Source organism: Pyrgilauda ruficollis, unplaced genomic scaffold (assembly GCF_017590135.1).
Source record: "Pyrgilauda ruficollis isolate IOZ18807 unplaced genomic scaffold, ASM1759013v1 scaffold8, whole genome shotgun sequence".
Lineage (NCBI taxonomy): Eukaryota > Metazoa > Chordata > Aves > Passeriformes > Passeridae > Pyrgilauda > Pyrgilauda ruficollis.
Window position 1 is genome coordinate 6,534,684 of NW_024529932.1, and position 24,017 is coordinate 6,558,700.

A 24,017-nucleotide genomic window follows, 5' to 3' on the forward strand; every position below is an offset into this window, starting at 1 on the left:
TGTCCACCCCCACGCTGGGCTCCATTAGAAGATCATGGCTGAGCAGGGGCCAGAAGAGCAATCTCTCCGTTCAGCACTTCTGAGAACGCAGCTGAAATACTGTACCCAGTTCTGGGCTCTTGAAGACAAGAAGATGTGGGAGCAAACCCCATGGAAGCCATTGGGCAGTCAGAAGGCTGTGGAGCACAGGAGCCATGGGGCCAGGCAGCAGGGGTTTTTCCAGCTGGAGAACAGGAGGTGAGGGTGGTTAAGAGATCCTGTTAATCTGGCTGTGTAAGACAAGTGCGTAGAGAAGATGGAGCCAGGCTCATGGCAGTGGTGCACAGTACGGTGGCAGTTTTGTACCATTGTTTCAGTGCATGGAAGTATTGCACCATACCACTAATAAAAACAGTGCAAAGCAGTACTGTGTGGCTGTACTTACCTGCACTCTCCCCAATGTGGAACCATTGGGGGCTTCCTGCTAATCATTTGGTTTCAGGAAGGGTGGATGCAGGGGACCTGGTTTGGAGGTTCACCTGTGGTTTTAGGGATCTTAATCCTGCTATTCACTGAAAGAACTACTCTGATACTGACACAGCAGAGCTGGCAGATGTAGAAAGGTGAGGGAACATCCAAAGCCTTTAAATCTCCTGTGCAAGCTTTTCCATCTGGGTTGTCTCACGTGACCTCATAAAGCCTTTTTGAGAAAAATTCTGTCAGCACAACCTTTACAGGTGGGAGGGGCCAGGACAGCACCTTCCCCCCTCCCCCTGGAGTGCTGTATTCAGTGTAAGGCATGCAGCTGCTGTAACAGGCCTAACAGGGCTTTCTTCCCAAATTCATCAAACTGTTCTTGGCTAGGAAAGGTCCATACAAGTAACAGCTTCACGGTGCAAGACTTCTCATCAGGAAGTAGGAGTCTGTGCTACAAATTGAGATGTCACCAGATGGGTAATCCTGTCCCCTCAAGCTCTGCTGGCCCATGCCCACACAGCTGCAGTGAGTCCAGTTTTGGAACAGGCCCTCGTCTCCCTGGGTGTGTCACAATGTCTTCAGTTCCCATACACATGGTTTGGGTGTCTCAGCAGCACAGCAGTGCCTTCCCTTAAGAGCAAGAGACACAGCAGCAGAGGAAGACAATGGGAAGGTCTGACTCCTCTACTATAACTCCACCAGTGCCACCAGTAACTGATCAGAGGAGTTCCTTACACTTTGGATCATGTAGGAAGTATTACAGACAGACATTCTGGAAAAAAGATTCATTTGTAGCTACCACACATGATTGGTTTGCTGTGGAAAAACAGGTGACCTAAAATCAGAAAGAACCATTTTCTGCCTGGTCCCTTACTGCTGGCTGCTATACTTGAGGTATCTGAAATTTGAGAAACCCTTTTAAAGCTTAATTTTTCCTGCTGCCTCAGTTCCGCTCAGATTTGTAGTGTGTGGTGTCTTTTTCAGGTAGTTTTTTTTCCAAACTTGTCTTTGTCCCTCCCTCAAACATTTTAAGACATGTTCAGAAGGTGAAAAGTACACAGCTTTCTTAAATTCAGACTGATCAAAACCCATCTTGTTTTTGCACATGGGTGCAGAAAGCACAGAAGACCTGTGACATGGTCAGCTCCATCACCCACCAACCTTCAGCACCGGTGAAAGAAGCCAGGAAGAGCAGTTCTGGTGCTGGAGCACTGAAGGTAAGAACCCTGAGCCTTCAGAACCATCTGCTACCACTGCACATCATGGGAACTGCAGCTGCAGCCCTTGCTGGTGGCAGCAAGAAGAAACTGAGCAAGTACTTCACAGGTATTTCTCCACAGTGCCTAAATAATTGTTTTTTATTGTAGCTACTTTCTCTTCATCCTTTGTCAACCAAAACCTTTTTCAGCAATCGGACAAAACCCATACAATAAAAACGGACAAAACCCAGCTTCAAACAGCTTTTCATACACTTCTTATGCATCTTCAACAGGGATTCTGAATTTATACTGCCAACTAAAAGAGAAAGATGGCTGCAAAATATCCATCCCTAATAAAAGCATTATGAAACCCAGATTTCATTCCCATATTCTATAGAACTCCTCCCTCTCTTCCAAGTGCCTCAAGATAAAAAAACAACTCCCCAAATCAACAGCCTTTGACAAACTACTTGCTCTATCAACTCTTGGAGCATTACTAGACATTTTTAGGTTAGACTGTACAACAGTTTCTAAATAGCATCTCTATCATTTGGACATTTGTTCAAAACACCTTTTATCCCCGCCTGGAGCAGCTCCAGCATTTCCCACTGGCAGGTGCTGTACAGAGCTTGTCGCACACACACTGTGCTGCCACACGTCCTGCGCCGCAGTGACTGCGAGGGGCAGCCATGTAGATGAAACCTGGCACTCCAGCATAAGGAAACACGAGCATCCCTTTCCTTATGCATCATCCAGGGTTATGCACAGTGACTAAAATTTCAGCTACACAAAGTCCCAAGTGTTGGCAGTGACGTACCTGATTCTCAGCCAGTGCTTTTCATGCATCTCAGGTGTTCACACTTAGCAAAGTGAGGTATCTAACATATTTCAGAGAGGTGGAGGTATAAAGTCTGTTCAAAACCCAAATTTGTTAAGATTTCATCAATACTGTGCAAAAACATAAGCAACTATTCTAAATCAAAACAGAAATGAGTATTCCTATGTCATGCTGCTGTTCTAGTTTTATATAGCTTAATGTGACATTCCGCAAAAATTGTGTCCTTTGTTACTCATTTGGCATCTCTTAAATATGAAAGATTTAAAACTTTAAGAACCAAAAATTAAAAACTGGTTAACTGAACTTTATATTAAAAAAATCACAGTTCTTAAAAGGATACTTCATACAGCTGCACCATTTTGATGGCGAGCAGTCAAAATCATCAAGAATTTATGCACAATAGTTTTGCTAATAATATAGGCACATAGTGGCATGTAAACTACACATGACAACTAGAACAGCAAAGGCACGATCTGGTTTGGTTCTTCCTACCTTTCAAGATGTTGGTTAATTTACAAAGAAAAATATTCTATACTCCATGCAGAAGTATTACATTTATATTTTACAGCACAGGACCATTACAAAACTGCTGTCATCTGATAAAATGGGTCATTTAAATAAAACAATAATATAATAATAATAAAATAAAAAGATAGCAGCTTTTTGCACTGAGGAACTGAATTTCTGAAGTAAAAGACAACATGTGTTCTGTCATCTGTCAGGCTGAGCACATCTGAAATTCTCTATGTATCTTCTTGTCTACAAAAAGCAGTGCCTGGACAGTGAAGGTAGCCACAAGTTTTCTGGTTTGCTATTTTCAGCTTGTGGTTGTTGTTCCCGATGTCAACTAAGACCTGAAAAGTTAAGATGTCTGTAAAACTACCAGTTGCTTCTCTAACACCAAAGCAGGTTTAAGCAGAGATTTAACTGGGAACCTGACTGTGACCCTTCTGTGAATGGAGCCTGTTCAGGTGTCTGTTCATGCCTGCAGACTGAACTCTGTTAGTTCAAAGGGAATCACTCTAAGCATAACTGATGTCTCATTGAGAGACAGGAACAGGAGCAGTTTTAACACAGAACACAGCCCTCAGCAACTTAAAAGTTAAACCTAATGCAGTCATTTTAAAGTGTAATTTCTGCCCATGGCTCCAATAATATGACAGTTCTGCATTTCACATAGAAACGTTAGAGTAAGTAGAAAACTTTAGTTTACAAATGAAGATCTTTAAAAAAGACATTTCATGTAATTACCTTAAATAGTTCTTATATGCACCATTCCACATTGTGGAAAAGCGGAAATATGCAGTCTGGACTCCACAAGTTAAAGAAAAACAGAGTTATATGTATTGGCACAAATACTTACATCTACATCTGTACAAAGTAAAAAAAGCTGACAACCCTGTCCCACCAGTGCAGCGTATTCAACTGCTCTCCAACACACACTTGCTGTGACTGCCAACAAGCGGGCGAGCTGGGAACTGAGTCTTCAGAGTGTGGTGCCAAAAAGTTCCAAACTGCTTTGTCAGTCTCTGAAGAGAGGAATCAGAAGTATATCCAAAAAAGTGTCAGTCCACTCGGCATGCTCAGAGGTCACTGCACTGCACTCTGTAAGCTCCTATGAGCAGCTTTACCTGTAAAAGAAAACAAAGGTTTCCATATCAGTGCTGGCCACAGGTGATTACTGTGTTAAGCACTCCCAACGTGGCACAAGAAAAGGCACACAATTGCTACGGACTAAGAAAGGAAAAAAGAGCAATTACAAAGTCCTTAATAAAATCAGTTTATAGTAGCCCTACTGAGATATGGATGGCTTGTTAAAGGACTCCAGTAGAATACTGCAGCGTCAGGTGGTGTTTGAACAAGTTAGCCCCAAATCTGAACCAGACAAACATATACTTCCATCTGAATACGCTTTTTTCCACTTAAAAAAGAAATTAAAAGAAAGTACAATAAAACATTTAAGAGTATAACTTCAGTGCAACTTTTAAATCTAAAGATCTGGAAAATATACTACTATGTCTTTCTAGGATAAAATAAATGCTACCAGAACAGGATTCATCTTGCAACATGTAGTGGGGAATATTGCCCCAAACCACCCGTAAAATGCAACAGACTATTTAAAAGCAGAGTGCATACCCCAGTAAATATTTCCAACACACAAGCAAAAACATCTGTATGCAAAAAAAAAAAAAAAGGTGGCCACTCCATGTATCTTTCAGTCATCAAATACACAATATAGATGGAGAAGATGTTTAGCTGGAACACTAGTTTATCCTAGTGTATGAATTATTCTGACAGCAACATAAAAATGTTTAATTATAACAGAACTAACACATGGCAATGTTCCCAAGTTCTGACTATGTCACAGGATGTAACTGTAACTGATAGAAACTGGGATGAGGAGACAGAGGACAATCTTTAAGTTTTGCATTTGCAATATACAGCTAGAAGCATTCAGGCTATGGAAGAGTACAACAAATGAACACACACATTTAATTTTGAGAACATTTTGTACCTTGGCAGTAGGAGATTCTGCCAACCGTATGAAAAGCTTGTTAAGGCCTGCAGTAGGGCTGAAGGAATAAATAAAGTGACTATCCTATAAGGAAAAAGAAAATGGACAAAGTTAATGGTAGGTTATGGCTGAAAGAGCTGTGTGAGAGGACTAACAATATAACATTTTCACTATGCTTTTTTTGAAAGAACATTGTGTATGAACCTTTGATGCAACAACTGAGAAAGCAAGAGGACTTCAACATTGTGCAGAGTGATGCATTTAATGGATTAAAGAAAACAAACTAGAAATTAATTATAAGAACTTTGAGGTAGGTTGTTAAGAAAATATTTAAGAATTTACTTGGGTCAAAAATATGAGACGCTTCTCAAAAATTAGAGATGAAGCCTCAGTTGCAGAATCACAGAAGGTTGGAGGCTGGAGAAGTTCTCTCCAGGGCATCTAATCCAACTCCCTGCTCAAGCAGGGCCACCTAGAATCAGGTTCTCCAGCACTATGTCCCTAACTTTTAAGTCATAAATTTTTATGGAACTTAGTACAATCAAACTTTATAGTTCTCTCCATATCCAAAGAAAATTAAGGTTCATTTTAGAAAAACATCATCATTATAAAAAGTATGTTTCATCACAAATACAAATTACGGCACTGAGATATCCCAGGCTGCTCTATAACGACTTTATGAAGTAGTTTTACAGTCAATTGGCTATATGAAAAGATTTACCAAAAATACAGGGAGCTGGAATTTGTCATTTAAAACCACAGCTTGTACACTGCATGGTCCACAGAGCCGAGCAACAACATCTTTACCGATGAAATTTGAATGGAAAATAAAGAGAAGAATTCCAGATCCTGAAAGGGAAGACAATTCAGTTACATGAATTTGAAATTAGATCCATTATCTAGAACTGTGTACACTGGACCTTTGAAGACAGGTGCAAATACATATAAATAAAAACCATTATATGGTGTGTGTATATACATACATACATATATATATATATATACATTTATATATATATAAACAAACCAACATGCAAAAATCCCATTTCCCAAACCAGTGGATCCAGAAAACAACTGGCTTGGTCACCAAGTTAAGGACTTTTCACAGCAGAAAAAAATTTTATGTGGCTAATAGAAAGGAATGTAAAATGGAAACAGCAATCCTCAGCACAGTTCACTTCTGTGGTTTCAGGTTTACCCAAAGAGTGTTATGGAATTTAGTGTGGTTTGGGTCTAGTCAAGAGAACAGACAACTGAGCCCAGACATTATGGATCTTTATGAACCACACTGGAATTCAATAAGCAGCAACTTGAACTACCCACAGATGTTTCATTTTAATACACAAACTTACATTAAGTTTCTTAATTCTAAAAGATGGGATATCTATAATAAGAACTGGAAGACTTATCCAACAACTCTGAAAACTGAGCAGACATACCCACTTTCAACCTCAGTTTAAATGGATTCTAATAGTCACACTGATTTATCACTTTAAGAAAAGTCAGTATCAGTAGCTATTTCCCTGATATACTCATAAAAAATTACATAGATAAGCCAAGCAGCAGAGAATAGCATCTGAATTCCTGGAAGAATAACGAAACATTCCCAAATACCTTGGGAATTTGATTCCCATATTTTTCAAAGGGTTTGTGGGCAAAACAAAGTTGACTGCAGCTGCTTCCTTTTCCTAGTATTTCTAGACTGCAATTGTCTCAGGGCACTGCTGGGAATACATTCCAAGCCTTCAGCACATGACCTACTGTCCATGAAACAAAAGGATCCACTACAAGATCTTCTCTGGTAATCTAGTAAGCCTAGATCTTCCTGAATCATTAATTCTAAGGTAAAGGTAAACCACTCCTTTCCTATAATGCCCGTCACTGAGCTAATGTAACCCGTGAACAGAAAGAAGATGACACTCTGCACGTGGCAATTAAAAAGTCTCAAAAAAATAATACACACAAACCCTACCCATAATACATCAAAATATAATTGCTCTCCCTATGTTCCACAATCAGAGCATTCTTAATGTGATGTACTGCAAAATCATACAAAAATAATTTTGCATAAAGATAATTTAAGACATGCTTTAAACATTTTTTTTTTACCTTTTTTAAACAAACAAAACCCCCACCACAACAACAAACCCCTCCCTACCTTCTGGCACATTTTGTGGAGGTTTATAGTTAAAATCCAATGAAAAGTCTGGCCCTTCGCAGAGACAATGACACGCAATTGGGAACACTGGCTCCAGCAAAGCAAGGCGAGTTTCAAAATAATTCCTGATGGTATCTTCTGCTACTTTTGAAAGCCTGAAAGACCAAACAAGTGAGGCCTGTGCTTCACACAGTGAATTATTTTACCAGACATAAGCTTGGTGAGAGCCTTCCTCACTAGCATTTATGCATAGATGAACCAATACTTTGTTAATAAAATATTTTATCAGCAATCTGTTTGTGCAATTCAACTACTGGGTCCACAAAAAAAAAAAAAAGTTAATAAAAATGCACTGCAGTAGATGAAAAAAAAAGGATCTTACTAGCCACATATTTTGAAGGTTTTATATACAGTAAGATATCCCACAGACATGAATGTATACCTGGTGGCTAAACAGACATCCCCACTTTCCCAGCCTGACTGAATTATCAATCTGCCTGCAAGTAAAAATAAAGAAGTACATCCCTGTGTAATTTTACTGACAATACTACTAGAAAAATGCAGTTCCAAGTTAAACTCTGTGAATAAAACATTGCAAAGGTAGCCATTCCACCACTAAAAGGCAGGCAAAGTGGGGGTTTTGTTTGTTTTTTTGGGAGGTTAGGGAAGCAGGTGGAGTGGCAGCCCAGCCTTCCAAGAGAGACCACATAACTGAGTGGTGCCTAGCACCTTTGCAGGCAGATTGCTCAGTAATCCCCTTCAGAAAGCTGCTTGGTCAGAAATGGGTTTTAAGTGCTTTAGCACAGCAGAGGTCCCGCCTCTGGCAGCTCTGTGGCTTTTCAGTTATTATTCAGAACACATTTCCCCATCCTGCTAACTGAGACTATCATCTGCAGAATCTAAAACTTCAGTGTTTCACTGGAAAGAAACCACAAGAACTACCATGCCTAAGCAAGCCCCAAAGCCCATGTAGCCTATTTTCCAGATGCTTGACAAAGCCATATTAAATATGAGAAATTAAACAGTAGTTCTTTTTTGATACACTGTCCTATTTTCTAGCAATCTGATTAAGAGCCATCCAAAACTAGAAACTGCAGCCAAATCCCATCTCCTTAGATCTACTTAATCCCTTCTAAAATCCCATGTATTTGTGACCACAGAATTCTGCAACAATGAGATCCGTGGTTCAGTTTTGCTGTGCAAAAATATTCTCCCAATTCAAACCTATCACTAGATCATTTAGTAGGATGGCCTGCAGAACCTGTCTCATGGCTTTGGGTTATTTTCTGTTGTTGTTTCATAATTTCACATTTTGACCTTTTAATAATTTTATTTTCAGCTTCACTACTACTATACTGTTCTCCTTTCTGACTGACAAAAATCACTGAACTGGTATTTTCAGGTAGTGAGTCTAAAGGCTTCCCAAATTATCAAGAACTGTGTTACTCCCTGTACAGTTCACATCGGCACAGTGATACCCCCAGACATCACTTTGCAATCATCAATATTTACTTTCAACTGCTACTTCACTGGCAAAACTTCATGGTCAAGATCTTCCAAAACTCATTATTTAGATTAGCCAAAACTGAAGGTGGCAGATGTCAAAGAGGAAACAAACTGGAAAGGCATCAAATAGTGAGACTGCTGGTTATAATTTTCTGCCCATATACATTTTCCTTGACTTAAACCAGAACTATGACATGCCTAGCACTGCAAACTTCAGCAGAACAAACTTCCAAGTACATTTTACTCACGTTTCCAAGTGGCTCCTGAGCTGCTCATACACCAGTACATTATTGCACTGTTTAGCAAAATGCATGGCGCTGTTCTGATGCTTGGACAAAATGTTGCAGTCTGCTCCACTTTCAATCATGAGCCGCACTATATCAGAGTTCCCTCTTTTACAAGCCTGGGTGGGAAGGGAGAAGATGGAAGGACAGAAAACAATGACAAACCCATCAGAACAGAGCATGACAGTAAGCAGAACTGCACAAGTGAATTAAAATCCAAAATTAGTTACAACTCAGAACTTTCATTATTTGCTCTGTGAATGGTAACACAGCTTGAAACTCAGGAACACACTCCATAAATATTTTATCTTTATCCGGGGAATACTACAGACCCAATCCTACAGAAGCAGCAACAGTCAGGATTACCAAGCAGACATCATTAGAAAAGAAAAAACAGAGAAAGCAAATCCCAGAAGTTCTGTGAAAACATCTGATCTGCTGGAGTTCAGTAACTGCAAATTTTCTTGCAATTGTTTACCTGAGTAAATACGTTTCTGTAGAACTATTTAGAAATTATTGAAGTAAAATTTTCAAGTGCCTGTTTTTCTATGCGTCTCAGTTTAAAATGGTACTTTGGGTATGCAGTAAATTTACAAAATTTGTCTCAGACTGGTATGTAGCTATGTTAGAAAGCCACTGTTGTCCTCAGCACAAATGTTCAAGGCTTGTTCACTCTTACTTATAGCAAGAATTTCAGGGCATATCAACCATAAACTTAACAAAAGCACAGGAAAATCTAAAAAAAGTTTTACTTTGAAAAAAGCAAACACATGCTCTTGGTCACTTGTTTTCAAACACTTCACTCAGATAAATTAGGAAAAGACACAAGAGATACAACATTTTTATCACTGTAAAACCTTTCAGAAGACAGCTTCTGAAACTTTGCTCTGCTCTGAACTTGGATCTGTGCATCCAATTCATCATCTTCCATAAAGAGAACAACCCACCTGCCTTCCTCAAACCAAAAAACCCAGAAAAATCTCACACAACCTGACAGAAAGGAATTGAGTGCTAAGATCTTTCTTCTCTCCTAGAAAAAGTATGATCAAACTCCTAAGGTTAAATAAGAGTGACTTATCAAGTCAGTAACTGCTAATTGCTAACTGGTTTGTACAGCTGTGCATCAAAGACTAATAAAAACTTTAAAAAAGGTCAAGACTGAGGTTCATGGAAGTAGCCAAATTTTGAAGAGATTTTGGACTGAAGTGGCTGAGCAAACCACAAGTGAGTTGTTGTCTTCAGAGAAAATGCAAAATCCCCACTTGTTAAGCCTCACAGAGTGCAGAACAGAAACAATACCACATTGTCTGGGCAGGAAAGCTTCTGTAACCTCTTTGGCAAACAAACTACACAAACAGCCCACACATAAATACAGCAACTTCATCCAAAGGGGAACTTTGGTGAAATTCATCCACATTAAAAAAAAAAACATATAAAAAGCACAGACTTCTTTAAGAGTATTAGAATTTTCCCATTACAAAAAAAAATGTTTAAAAAAATCAAGATTTCCTTTGTGACTGAGGGAATAATGGTGCAGAAGAGGCACTGGGAATGAGACTGTAAATTGGATATTTTATTTCTGGCCTTCAATAAAGCAGCAAGTGCCAATCACAGCAGCACCCAAGTGAAAGATTTTCCTTTCTGGATTTTTTCTCTTCCTGCTGACAATCTGATTATCTCAGCTGGAAGACCACATCTGCATTTCTTTGAACCAAACAACAGAAGAGGATGAGCCTCATTTAGTGCTGCATGCTGAAGGCATCTGTTTTCTTGTTTGGATATTACAGTACATTAAAGAAATGGATTAGAACTCTGCTTAGACTAACTATGAATGCTATTTTTATTTCAAATATGGGATGTGTTCCTGAAATGAATTCTACAAATAGGTTTTTATGTTTTACTAGTTTGACAAAACTATTCCTATTATATCATCTAAGACAAACACAGAATTTACCTTCATTAAGGCAGTCTCACCACTGCTCTGCTGCATGTTCACATATGCTCCAGCTTCCAGAAGAATAGCTACTGTTGTCAGAAAATTCTAGGGGAAAAAACCAAATCAAACCCACAACACAAGTAAGTAAAAAATATTCTGGTTTTGTTCCAGAATATAAAATGACATTTACTTAAAATTCATCCACAGAATTCAAAACATGAGTCATTGCACAATAATTAACACTGTTCTCTCCCATGGCTAATAAAGAGCATTTCAGACTTAGGCAAGTGGATAGTCTTAATTATTTACAGTTCCTACTTTTTTTTTTTTTTTTTTTTTTTTTTTTTTTTTTTTTTTTTTTTTTTTTTTTTCTAAATCCTGCAATAATAAACATCGCAGGAAGGAAGCAGTGTATTTGCATCTGCCACCAAACTGGAATGAGGCTCCCTGCTGGCTTTCTATCTACTGTACATGGGAAAGCACACGGACCCACCTGAACAGAAGAGTGCACCCATAAAACCCTGACTTGCTCTAACTTGCTGCTTTAGCTGGTCTTAGTTTGGGAAGAGCTTGCCACTGTGTCCATTGCCCAATTGCTTTAAAATACCAAATCCTGTTTAATCAAGGATTTTTTTTAAGTGTCTCCAGTTTAGATCCTGTGTAGCCAGCTATCATAACAAGCAATTCTACCACAAGAACGTCAGCTCTCAGACAAAAAAATTCAGAGATACCCTCTGCCTCCACTTTTCCTCCTATGATATTCTCTGCTCAGGGCAGGGTTTGTGATCAGAACTTATTTATACAATAACCACAGCTGCTGAAATTATTATTAGTCACCCTGCTGTATCTCGCTAAATACTTTTGAGGCATCATTCAAAGATAAAAAATTGTGTACCACCTTTAAACATTAGTTAAAGAGCTCAGAACCACAAACAGAATAATAACCAAGCCAACCTTTTCAGCTGCATGTATCAATGCAGTTGTTCCATTTTTCTGTCTACCATTAACTTTAGCTCCTTTCCTGATCAGCACCCGCAGGAGGTCGTCGTGCCCTCCAGCAGCAGCAAGCATTACCAAGGTCATTCCACTTGGGTCCTGGAAAAAAAATCATTGCCATTACAGAAAAATAACAATTAAAAAAAAAAAAAAAACAAAAAAAAAAACCAACCCAAAAACCTTCAAGATAAATCAAAGCTGCAAGACAAAAATTTCAAGTGCATCAACATGTTTCACAAAGATTTCCCTCCCTGGCAGAAGAATTCACACATACATGGTTGCCAGATACCAGCAAACTATCACCTCCCACTTCTCTGGTCTGCAGGTCTCACACTGTGAGCTCCACAATCTGCAAAATCCACAACATTCTGAGGATCAGAACAAGAAGCAGAAAAACCAGAATGAACCAGGAAGAAAGGCTGTAAGGTATTTGAGGGTGGGGAAGACAGCAAAACTGTCAGCACCCATGGAGAAAAACCACGATGGCTCAAGTCAGCTGCTCCTACAACACTGCTTTTTGATTTTATCAGAGTGTAAGTACAAGGACACTACAACCAGCCAGTCTCCTCATTCATTCCTGCATTTTTCACCAAAACTCACAACTCACAGAACACATGCTGGCCTCAGTAGTTCAGTTCTCATCTTCCCTATGACACCTCAGAAGTCTTAGCATAATGTGGAGATCTCAAAATGCTACATAACACAACTATACAAGATCACCAGTAAAAATATCAATACTGGAGATTTTAAAACTCAAAAACGGAACAACAATCCTATTCAACAAGAAGATAGATCCTTGAAAGTAAACCCAGTAAGAACACAGCTGATGACAAACTGGCAGGAAACTAATTATGAAGTGAAGTGGTTCCAGTGTGTCAAACAACTTGCAGGTTTTTGGGGCTTTTCAGAGTTTTGTTTCCCATGTACAATGTTTTACACAGTTCAGTCACTTGTACTGATGGTTATTGTTCCTAGTAGCATGCAAAGTTCCACATGCAGTCAGTTAAATATACTGGGCAAGTTGGCTTGAAAGCTACCGGGATGGTTCTATCAAACTTCATTTTTTCTTGGAAGAAATGGATAACAAATACTGAAACTTCCAAGCCTGTACTCCTTTTTGACACCCTGTGCTTTTTTACTTAGGTGAGATGGAAATCTGCTACAACATAGGAGGGGGAAGCTTCTCAAACAAATCAAAATTTGTATTCTTCCCTGCTACTGTCTTCCAATACTTCTACTGCACAAAAATTACCTCTTGATCCAAATTATATTCCTCATTTGAAGAAAGCGCCATTTTCACTGTCATATAGTCTCCACTTTTAACAGCATCTCTCAGGAGAGCTAGAAAATAAATTCAGTGTTGTTATAGGATATTTCCCTTTGAAATGTCAGCTAAGAAATACCCCTTCTTGCCAGAAAATACTCACCACTGGATATTGGTTCTGTTGACACATGATTCTCATCTTCTCCATCAAGATGCTTCTGGAATTCTTCTAGTGTCAGCCATTCTAACTGCATGTCCATACCCAAACTCAGGACTTGCTGCTTGCCATCTATCACGTGTTTAATTTTGTGGAATGAAAAAAAAAAAGTAAAATAAGTAACAAATTGTAAATTTTCAAGCTAATGAATGTTTGGCCTTGCTTCAGTGATCATCAGCTTAACAAACGACTACTGCTACTTTTCATTCAAATAAACCTTGGCAGTCAGCATGGAATGGCTCTCAGCAGCAAAGGCTACATTACAAACAAACATAAAAAGCTTTTACTTGAAATAAACTAATTTGTTGTAATAAATAAGACTGAAGTGATTACAGGAAGGTGAACACTCCATCACCGTAGCAGCAGAAGCACTGGAAACACACTGAAAAGGTATCAGTGAGTTTCAAAAGAAAACTTCATTTCAGCCCCCTGCAGAGACACGAACTGGAGCACTAGAGATGCAAGCAGGAATGCAGAAAATCTCAGCTACCAGTGGTCTCCATTGGACACACATCCACTACTTCTCAATCACCTTCTGCAGCAATGCAAGTCCATCTCTTTGCTTCATCTCTTATATTTCTCCTTTCCTTGTACACCTTGCTCTTTTAATTCTCATATACATTTCTATCCTAGCAAAGATTCTTCTCTTTTGCAGTTATTCTCAAAATATTCACTTTTTTTCCTTCTGAAGCTACATTAAACAACTAAAATGCACTTTTGATGACCTTAAAGCCTAGAATATTAAGACAATTACCAGGAGTGACTACTTGAGCCAGTAAAGACTATTACATAACAAAATTTAAGTACATGACCAGCACCAATTTAGAAAAGATCTGCTCTCTTTCTGAGCACAGGAGCAAGCTTAACATCAGACAGGGAAGCCAGTCCACCTCCACCTACCCTGCCAGCTCTGAGTTCTGACTGCTTTCAACATGGTACCATCTTCCTTTTAAGAAATGCAGTTTAGAATTGTGCATAAATTACTACTTCTGAAGTACGGTTCAGTATCTGTGATGACGAGACAAAGGACAAGTGCTGCACAGAAACAATCATTAATCATTCTGCTTCTTACTGCTTTTCTTAAGCACTGTGAGCATCTGTGCTACTTTCAGAAAAAAGTGCTTCTCCAGTGAAGGAATTTATCCTGAAAAAAGTAATCCAGAGCTGTTCTGAGATGAAGAGCAATAATACTAATAATCCATTATACTATTAGGAACAGGAACTGAACCTAGACATTTTTTGTTGTGTATCTAATCATCCAGGGTTGTATAACACAACTTGTCTCTGTGGCTAAAGCAGGAGGCAAGATATTTGTCTGATGGGACCCCCTACTAATTTTTCTAACTATAAAAAGTATATGTGCATAATATCATCAGAACACTTCTGAAAACAGCCAATAGTTGGATGAATTCCTCTAAAAAAAAGTTACTATTACATGCCAGAGAAGCACAGTTGTCAATCTTATATTAAAAATAGCAAAATCTTGACTTGTCTAAAAACTGTCAGACTTCCATATAGTTCTATGCTTCATACATGAAGCATACATTAACATTCTCATGAAGCATGGATTAGCAAAGCCATAAACCACAAGACTTTTGCTTCCTAAAATAAACACAGAATTCCTTACTTCTTCTTGTGTGTGTGTGTGTGTGTGTTACAAAACTACACAATATCTGCCCTTGTAGAAATACAAAGAGAATGTCCTGAAGGGTCAGTCATTCCCTTTCTCCGTTTCAAGAAGTTAGCACTTACTTTTTATGACCTTCTGTTCTTTTCTGGTTTTTTCTTCTTTTTCAGGCTCCTTTTTTTGAGATTTTTCTTTAATTTCAGTTTTCTTTATTTCTTTTTCCTAAAATTCAAAACAAAGATCAAATTTTAGTGGTGGAGAAAAAAATAGAAAATAACCTCCTTTCACCACTCCAACAATAATGTATATTTACAATTAATACTACTGAAACCTATATGCAACAGATTTTTAGACTTTCCTAAGAATTAAAGGGGTGAGTCAGGAGTTAAGTCTGTGGAGGCTTCTTCCCTAACAGTGGAGGTATTATTTCCTGAACATAGTAACTTCAATTCATGATTTTACTGCATCCCAGCCATCCAAGCTGCCTTATGGAAGAGCTGCAGATAGGACAAAACCAGCCTTCTGAAGGAAATTCAAAATTAGGAACTTTTTATTTGTTCCAAATCCATTAAGCCTGAATAGAATGTAATTATTTCAGAGTATTTAACAATTTTGTAGCACCGTATTTGAAGCATTATGATATCACTGAGTTGAACTTCAACTGAGAAAACTTGACAGCTGGACACAAAAGGTTCCAAGCTTTGCAATTTACACAGACAGTGTTATGGCAACAGTTATTTGTGAAAAACAGACACTCAGCAAAATCCACCCAAATTCATGATATCCCTGCAGAAGTCCGAGCTTAGCAGTATCTATATCACAGAAAAAACTTACTGTAGATGTAGATATATAATCATATTTGCCAAAATGGAATTAAGCTTTCTTTACCAAAGTTTGCCTTTCTTCTCTGGTAATCCTCTCTCTCCACTCACCAAATTAACTGCAGAGAGTTGGACAAGGATCCTTGGCATGGCCTTGTATCAGTCTCTGACACTTACCTGGCACAGGCAGTAGCACTGTCTTTCTGAAAAACTGCCCCAAAATAAGTCCTCACAAAAATTTATAGATATGCTACCATGTGACAGAGCAAAAACCTTAATTAAACCAGATTAATTTGGTGTATCATTATGTATTAGCAGAGCTGAGAGATTTAATTGCTTTCCTCACCACCCCCCTTCCCTCCACAAACCTTGGCTTTTGATCACTGATGTGATTAATGCCAGCACAGGCAGCTGTTCATCCTGCCAGATGTTTGGTATTTAAGAGGAAATCCTTAACTTACTAAAGGGACTACCAGATACGTGCTACAGTGGGGCTGTTAAACTCAGTAACCCTGAATTCTGTGCCGGATTTCTAATGCTGATCGGATGCAGAAAATACCCTTTTTGTTTTGGAGGCAAATGAAATGGAAGGAATGGGTCAGCATGCAAACTGACCCCAATCAGAAAATACTGTATTGTCAATAAATTGACATGGCTGGTGCTCCATAAGCAGAGTTACTTAAGGAAAGGCAGGTACCTCAAATACACATGATGACTTTCTTTGAAAAGTATCATCTGTTTGGGCCAACAATTCAGTGAACAGAAGAACCTCTGCAGAACTCTCCACCAAAACCACCCATGCAAGTCCACAGCTGCTCCAGAGAATAACTAACCAGTTACAGGAAACACTGTTTGAGGCTTCTACACTCAAAAGAAGCAAAGAGCAGAACGCCTTCCATACTTTGCTGGTACCTCACAGCACGACAAAAGCATAGAGACAACTCACTGAGGATGCTGACTGAAGAGCCACAAGCAAACCCACTGTCCTCTACTGCTCATTTATTCATGGTCAAGGTGACAGGATTTTTATACTACTGGTAAATAGAACAGAATTCCAAAGATTTTTTCTCTTCTTGTCTCTCTCACACAAACACTATAGCCTTGAACTCCACGTAAAATATTTGGGTAATAAAGGACCGTATCACTTCAACTAATTAAACAGCCTTCTGAAACTGGCCTATGCCTCACAGTAATTCCTTCTTTTCCAGAACTTCCAGCACTAAGATTCTGCAAACATACTCTGCTGCGTAGCTTTACTCTGAGATTATGCCACATAATTCTCTATCCCCAGAATATGGGGGATAGAGAGTAGGTCACCCTTATTTAAGGTGACCTACTCCATACACAGAACAATCACAATCTTCTGCTTAACCTGCAGAAGAAACTTTCCACCATGGAATTATGGTCACAGAAGTGGGATATAGTCCAGTAAGTATCAATGTGTTTTGGCTGAAATTCTGTAAAATCAGAACGTGGCTGCTCTGAGCAGACAATGTTTTATGAACTGCAAACTGTATCAGAACAGGCTGAAGCAGATGAAAGAAATTATATTCCCAGAAACATTACAAAAAATATTTTTGTCATAATTTTCTTCTTTTGCCTTTACAATACTGCTTTTCTTAAAGCACTGCTGTATTAAATAAGGAAAAATAAATATCCTGGTATTTGCTTAGCTCATTTCTCACAACAGGTACAGCATTTCTATTTAATATGAAACCATGTCAGGAAACTATGCATTTGCTGTAAGCACTGCAGGAATTCTAACAAGACAAGCCTGCTACACAATTATCTGGAAGACCTGGGATTCAGAAGTGATTTCAGCATTCCAGTTCCCAGGTAGGTGCCACCACATGTAAGCCCTGATGGAATGGCCAGTGTTTGAGAGAGCAAGTGTTGCTCAACCCTGTTCTGCCTTACTACACAAGCAGAAAAAAGTCAGATGAGGAAACTCTTGAAGGTGGGCACAAACAAAGCTAAAAACAATAGCATGCCTTGCAAGAACAGGAAATGTCATTCTAAGAAGACATAGTAAAAGGGATAAATTTATCTTTTCACATTTGTGCTCTCCCCTCCTAAAGCATTCCCCCCTTTAGAGTGTTCAGAATCCAGAAATTTCCCAGTCTGTTATACATTGTGCAGTGCGTGTTTCTTTAACTTCATGCAGCTCAGTACCTTTCCAATTTGTACTTTTCTCTTTGCCATCATGAACAGTCATGGTGTGAGGTATCTGTACGTTGAAGATGAGTGATTTTACCCCCAGCCCCCACCCCAACCCTGCTTACCTCCCCAGGGGAATCCATGGGCTTGCACACCCTTTCATCAGCGCTCAATTTCAAACCCTTCTGCACTGGTGAAGGAGCAGGTGACACTTTCTCCAACTCTCCTGGTACTTTTTCTTGACCTGTTTGCTTTTTGTGTATGCTCTTCTTCTCTACATGAGTATCCTCAATTTCTACTCTTCCAACTTCTTCTCTTCCAACTTCTTCTCTACAGTCTTCTGCTTTCTGAATTTTCTTCTTCTTTCTTTTAGCCCTAGTATCAATACCATCATCTTCATTACTTGTTGATCCATCAAGACATTTATCAGTAATGGCATCTTTTTCATCAATTTCTTGTTCCAATCTCTCTTCTTCACTTATTATCTTTTGTTTCTCATCTTTATTTTCAGAATTTATGTCTGAATTTTCATAATCAGTTCCTTGAGAAATTGAATCATCCACAGTGCTTGAGTCCAACTGAACATCTCCATGCTTCTCCTTCTGTGATTTTTTATTTTCTTTAGAATCTTCTTTAGATTTTACTTTTAAATCTTCTCCCTTCTTTTTCTTGATTTCTTTAGAATCTTCTTTCCTTTGCTTCTTTGGGTCCTTTGAATCCTCCTTAGTTTCTAAAGTCCTTTTTTTTGGCTTTGAATCTAAAACCAAAGTATCTGAGGAATTTTCACATTCTGTTCTGGGTTTTTCCTTGAGTTTTGCAGACTTAGATTTCTTCTTCTTCAGGTCATCAGAACTTTTATCCTCTCCCTCTTTTGATTTCTTCTTTTTCTTCTTTGGTGAAACATCATCTTTTGTTTCACTTTGCCAGTCGCTGTCAGACTCTGCTTCAAATATATCATCATTTAGAGGTGGTTTCTAAAAGGTAAAGAAAAAAAAAATTTAAGTTTTTCCTTCTCCAATAAACTATCACTTTGGTACCAAGTATACAAAAATGGTAGTGATTGTGCTTGGGATAAAAAAATTTAAGCACTTTAATCTTTTGATCCCTGCCAAGATCATTCCTCATTGCCAAACTGCAAAATGTGATAATACAATTCTAGCTTACTTACCTAAATTACATTACTAACTGCTTGGATGAGAATCAATACACAAACAATTCAAGTAAACCAATTACACACCCGACAACCACATTCTAGAACACAACTAAATCTGAGCTATTTTACATCAAAAACAATTGATTTGATGTTGTAAGATTTACCTACAGGTTTCAAAGAAGCAGGGTACCAGATTTCAAAAAGGATCCTTACACTGCTTTTTCAGGCTAACTGAGCTGTTAAAAAGAAGAAAATAAAAAGCTATATTCTGCCCTCTGGCATCTAATCTTTCTGTATTCCTCTCTTACCAAACTTATTGATTCCATAAAACTCACTGATCTCCTACAGAAAGCAGAAGGATGACTGGAACACTGTGCCTCGCTTCAGTGACAAGACAATATGCATGTGGACAGGGAAATAGGGCTATTTATGTCACCAAAACAAACCTAAAATGACCATACATTACCTACACAGTCCCATTAGAAATGAAATTGAAGTTTAGATGGATTCAGTCTACAAGCAAACTTGTCAACAAAAAAAAATCCCTACCAGAGAACAACAATGATATTAAGTTTCACAAGGAACAAAAGTTTTGGATGAGATTTTTTAATTCCACATTCCAAATGCCTTCCCTTCTTCCCTCCTCTCATTAGCAGAGTCTAAATAGGGATTATGTCTCCAGTGTAACATACTGGAAGTTTAAACACACCTGTATGTCTTTTTTAACAGGTTTAGGCTTATTATCCACAATCTTTTTTCTGAATTCAAGAAGCACTTCTTTGCAATCTTCCAAGTGAGCCTCTGGTTCCCAGGTATCATCATCAGAGGTGTATCCTTTCCACCGGACTTTATAGAGAGTTTTACCCTGTAAGAAAAACCCACAACATTTAATACAATATAGCACAGTATTGCATCAGCTAGTTCTTGAGGATGTCAGTGGATATACAACTCCGTGTATATAAAAATCAGCATTTCTGTAGTTGGAATAGCTTTATCCAAAATACTTCCAGTATCTAACATTTTTTCAGAACCACAACTACAATGTACATATCATAAATTCCCAGTCAGTTTATCAAAATGGGTTTTCTGACACTTATGAAACGATTTTTTAAAAACTTTTAGTTTTTTTTCCATAAAAATTTCAAGCTTGACAGTCTTCTCTTTGCTGAATAACTTGATATAAACCCTTAAGACTTCTAATGAATTAACACCATTCACCAAATTTCATATTGGAATTTATAATTTATGCTATATTTATAATAAATTTTATTTTTTATAAACTGAAATGTCAACAATTAAGAAAAAAACTTCAGCAATGAAATCAAGTTAAACTTAGACAAAAATCTGAGTGTGTGCATCTCAGTGGAGTTAGTTACAAAGATTTTGGTAGATTACATACAAGAATCTGAGACCAATTGTTTCAACAGTATTGAACTTCACTGAGGGATAAAATTGCACCTTGGAGTCTCTAGCTGGTTTTTTCTACTAAATTACAAAGTTCTTTACCATTAAAAAAATGATTTTTTGGCAAATGTACTTAGGAAAGCATCTATGGAGAGGCAAAACAGTACCTCTCACTTTCAAACATGGACTGATAATGCTCTGAAACACCTTAGAGTGCTAACCAAGCCTGGAGAAAGAAATCTTCAAAAGTAATTGCCAATTGGTACTTACTGTTAAATGTCTATGATAAATTTTTGCCTGAGCATAATTAACCTGTGACCAAGTGCCTAAACATGCCACTAAACTTCAGCAACCAACTAACCAACTCTACTTACAATCTTCCGTATTTTACTTCACAGAAGCAAAATGTCTGCTTCACAGACAACTAAATAAATAAATACCCTATATTCAAAAATCTTAGTTTAACATTTCTCTTAGAATTTGGCTTAACCCATCTCTCTTGATTTAGGAGTTAAGTTTCCAAAATCATATTCCCCTCTCCTCTTTCTTCTCTTGGGGTTACTTACAAAACAAGCAACCAGTGACTTCCTCGTTACAGAGCGTGTTAGGTTATAAAAGACCTCCAGAGCTAACAAGTAAAATGTCCTCTCAGAGCAGGACTGCCTACATCAGGCTGCTCAGGTACCTGCCCAGTCAGTGTATCCATGCAGGTTTCCCTGTCTTCCAGCTTGTGTCCTCTGTCTGTCTCATCCCTTCCCTGTGCACCCCCAAGAAACATCTGATTCTGTCTTCTCTACATCCCCCTGTCAGACACAGATATTACTTTGATCTCCCCTGATTCTTCTTTTCTTATGGCAAAGCAAATCCAGCTCTCAGCTTCCTGCTTTCATTGCCCTTCTCTCTGGTATGTACACGTCCTTCTGTCCTGGGGAGCTCAGAACCTAACCTAACACCGCACTCGGGATGCTTCTCAGCAGTCTGAGAAGAGAGCACGAGTATCTCTTGATCTTCTGGCTACACTCTTGGATGCTGCTGGCCTTCTCTGCTGCAAGAACTGCTGACTCATGTTCACCTTACTTGCCTGTGGGGACTCCAAGCTCCTTTCCTGCAAATCTGTGTCCTAGCCAGCTGGACTCTCACCTGCCTGGTGGCACAAGGTTTTACCCTTTCAGATGCAGGACTTCCGCTAGCTCCAGAGTTAGGAACATCCTTGTAACTCAGGTACTAAATAAACTATATGTCTTTTTTCCATTAATTGAGAAAGTTACATGAAGTCTAATGCAAACACAAAACCATCTGGCTGCTGAACGACTCCATCCTGTACATGGAGAGTGACAGAAAAATGCAGCTTGGGATAGTTTTACAAAATTCAGCTTAAGTGAAGGCAGAAGATTGATTCTCACAGAGACACAGTCTCACACTTACCTATCAACACTCTCTCACTCAATATTGGTTTTTCCCCCCCTCTGTTCTCACTTAGAGAAAACAGAATGCTTCCAAGCATTTTTATACTGCTCTTGCTTCTGTGAGAACTAGTGATGAGCTAGAACCAACTTATATGGAAAAGGGTACCACCATGTCATTAAACAGCAGTTAAAATTTCCCACTTCCACTGGGGAGCACCAGAATTTGCACCAGAGCCTGTTTTAGTATAACTGAGGTGCAGTATAAAAAGCTTTATTGATACACTGAGAGACTACATTTCCAAACTTTCACTGCTTGTCCTCTTAAGTAGGTCACGTTAATGTTTTATTTATCCAACTCCCCAGCCCAATCCCAAGCTAGGAGTGCTGTCTTTCATCCCATCACTACTGCCAGGCCCAGCAACAGCAGTACTGCGTGTGGGAAGAGCATCTCGGCGCAGGGCTCTCCAGCTGTGACACTTCCGTGGCACACAGCACGCGAGCCGCCTCACGCCACGCTGCCCAGTGGCCGGCTCCCTCTGCGGTGACACATGGCCCTCCCCAGCCCTGCTGGAAGTCACAGCTGAGTGTGAGCTCCTGCCTCGCCCCGCACTTGTGGAGCCCAGGCACCGCAGCAGAGCAACTGAGAGGGCACCTGGGGCTCAGGGCACAAAGCCGCAACCAGCGAGCGCTGGCTACACGCACCGCTGGAGCTCAGAGCTGCAGAACTCAGGCACACGCAGCTCAGAGCTGCGGAACGGTGGCAGAGAGACACCCTGGACCAGCAGGGCCAAGCACATTTTTAAGAGATGTTACCTGATGTATCCCAGTACTCTTTAATGTCTCACCACCACGACCACCGATTTCAGGTTCCATCACTGGGGATGGGTGGGAAGAATTAAAAAAAAAAATAAAGAAAATAAATCCTCTTGTTTTCCAGCCTGACTTATGTTGACCAACACTTCATACGGGCAAAGCCATAAATACTGCATTACCCTGAAAGTGTAAGATAATCTTAAGACGTCGACATGTTTCAGCTAAGGTGCAATTTAATAACATAACAAATACTGAAGAAAATGCTGATCTTTCCAGCCTAAGGGTTTCAAGACTCTGATCTTTTACATGGAATTGACAGAATTTTATAATGTCATGTAGCTGACTGAAGCCTAAAATAAAAAACATCAATTAGTTAAAGTAAAAATCTTTCCGGTACAAAATAATTTTTAAAACCTCTGTGTTAATTATTTTTTCTATTTGAGGTTTAGGAAAATTTTTAAAGAACTTCAATACACATCAAGGTCTGCTATTTCAGTTTAAACAATGCAAGACGACTATTATGTTTATTATTTTAATTAGAAGAAGACTCTTTTATTTCAGGAGGTCTTCCCCCGTTTTGTCTGAACGTGGTCCCTGGCAACACACCTTGAAAACACCTCTAAGTGTTCAACCCTGCCCATCCCTGCACTAAAACATTTCCCACCAAAACAGTACCGCAGTTCAACGCCAAGAGCAGTTTAACAATGCAGACAAAAACCAACAACTTACTGAAGACTTATCTTTGGCTGCGGAGACTGAATGCGGAACAAGGCACAAAAAGCCTCCTTGCACAGCGCGGTTCACACTGCAATTTAACGGGATTCCTCTTTTCCCGTGCCCCTCGCCCGCTGTAAGAGACCCGCGCACTCACCCCCTCGTTCTTCACGTCAAGGATCTTCTCCACCTCGAACACGTCCTCCCCGTCCTCCCCCTCCTCCTCGTCCTCCTCGCTCTCGCCGCCGCCAGCCTTCCCGCCGGCTGCTGCCGCAGCGCCCGTCGCTTTGCCCGCCCTGCAGCCGTCTTCCTCCCCGTCCTCCTCATCCTCCGCCGCCGCGGCCGCCGCCGTCTCCTCCTCTCCCTGCGCCCCCTCCAGCCTGGCCGCCGCCGCCGCCGCCGCCTCGGCCCCGCTCCCGGCCGCCGCCGCCATCTTGGGCCGAGTTTCGAACGACAAGGGCGCAGAGCCGCTGCGACATCCGCGGCAGGGCGCGGGGGGCGGGGCAGCGGCCGCCCCAGCCAATGGCCGCGTGCGCAGCCCGTGACGCACGGG

The 24,017-nt window shown here is 39.7% G+C and overlaps 1 protein-coding gene across 4 annotated transcripts; it reads right to left on the minus strand.

Annotated features, from left to right (window-relative positions):
• Positions 1 to 91: 91 nt before the first annotated feature.
• On the minus strand, positions 92 to 23,929 carry MPHOSPH8 (M-phase phosphoprotein 8). Of its 4 annotated transcripts, none has more exons than XR_005956828.1 (14): positions 23,622 to 23,929; positions 19,837 to 19,992; positions 18,100 to 18,948; positions 15,122 to 15,218; positions 13,316 to 13,441; positions 13,141 to 13,229; positions 11,847 to 11,987; positions 10,911 to 10,997; positions 8,921 to 9,075; positions 7,167 to 7,321; positions 5,730 to 5,857; positions 5,009 to 5,092; positions 3,857 to 4,124; positions 92 to 223 (listed from the first exon to the last, which is right to left on the minus strand). XR_005956828.1 is itself a non-coding variant. In XM_041487359.1 (14 exons), the coding sequence occupies exons 2-14, from the start codon at positions 22,808 to 22,810 to the stop codon at positions 4,077 to 4,079; spliced, it is 2,175 nt and encodes a 724-aa protein (XP_041343293.1). In that variant the 5' UTR covers positions 22,811 to 22,812; positions 23,622 to 23,669; the 3' UTR covers positions 1,784 to 4,076. The 4 variants fall into 4 exon arrangements, 2 of the variants coding, with proteins under 2 accessions (XP_041343293.1, XP_041343292.1); XR_005956827.1 differs by lacking the exon at positions 92 to 223 and adding an exon at positions 1,784 to 2,566; XM_041487359.1 differs by lacking the exon at positions 92 to 223 and adding an exon at positions 22,751 to 22,812 and having other exon boundaries at positions 1,784 to 4,124; positions 23,622 to 23,669.
• Positions 23,930 to 24,017: the final 88 nt, after the last annotated feature.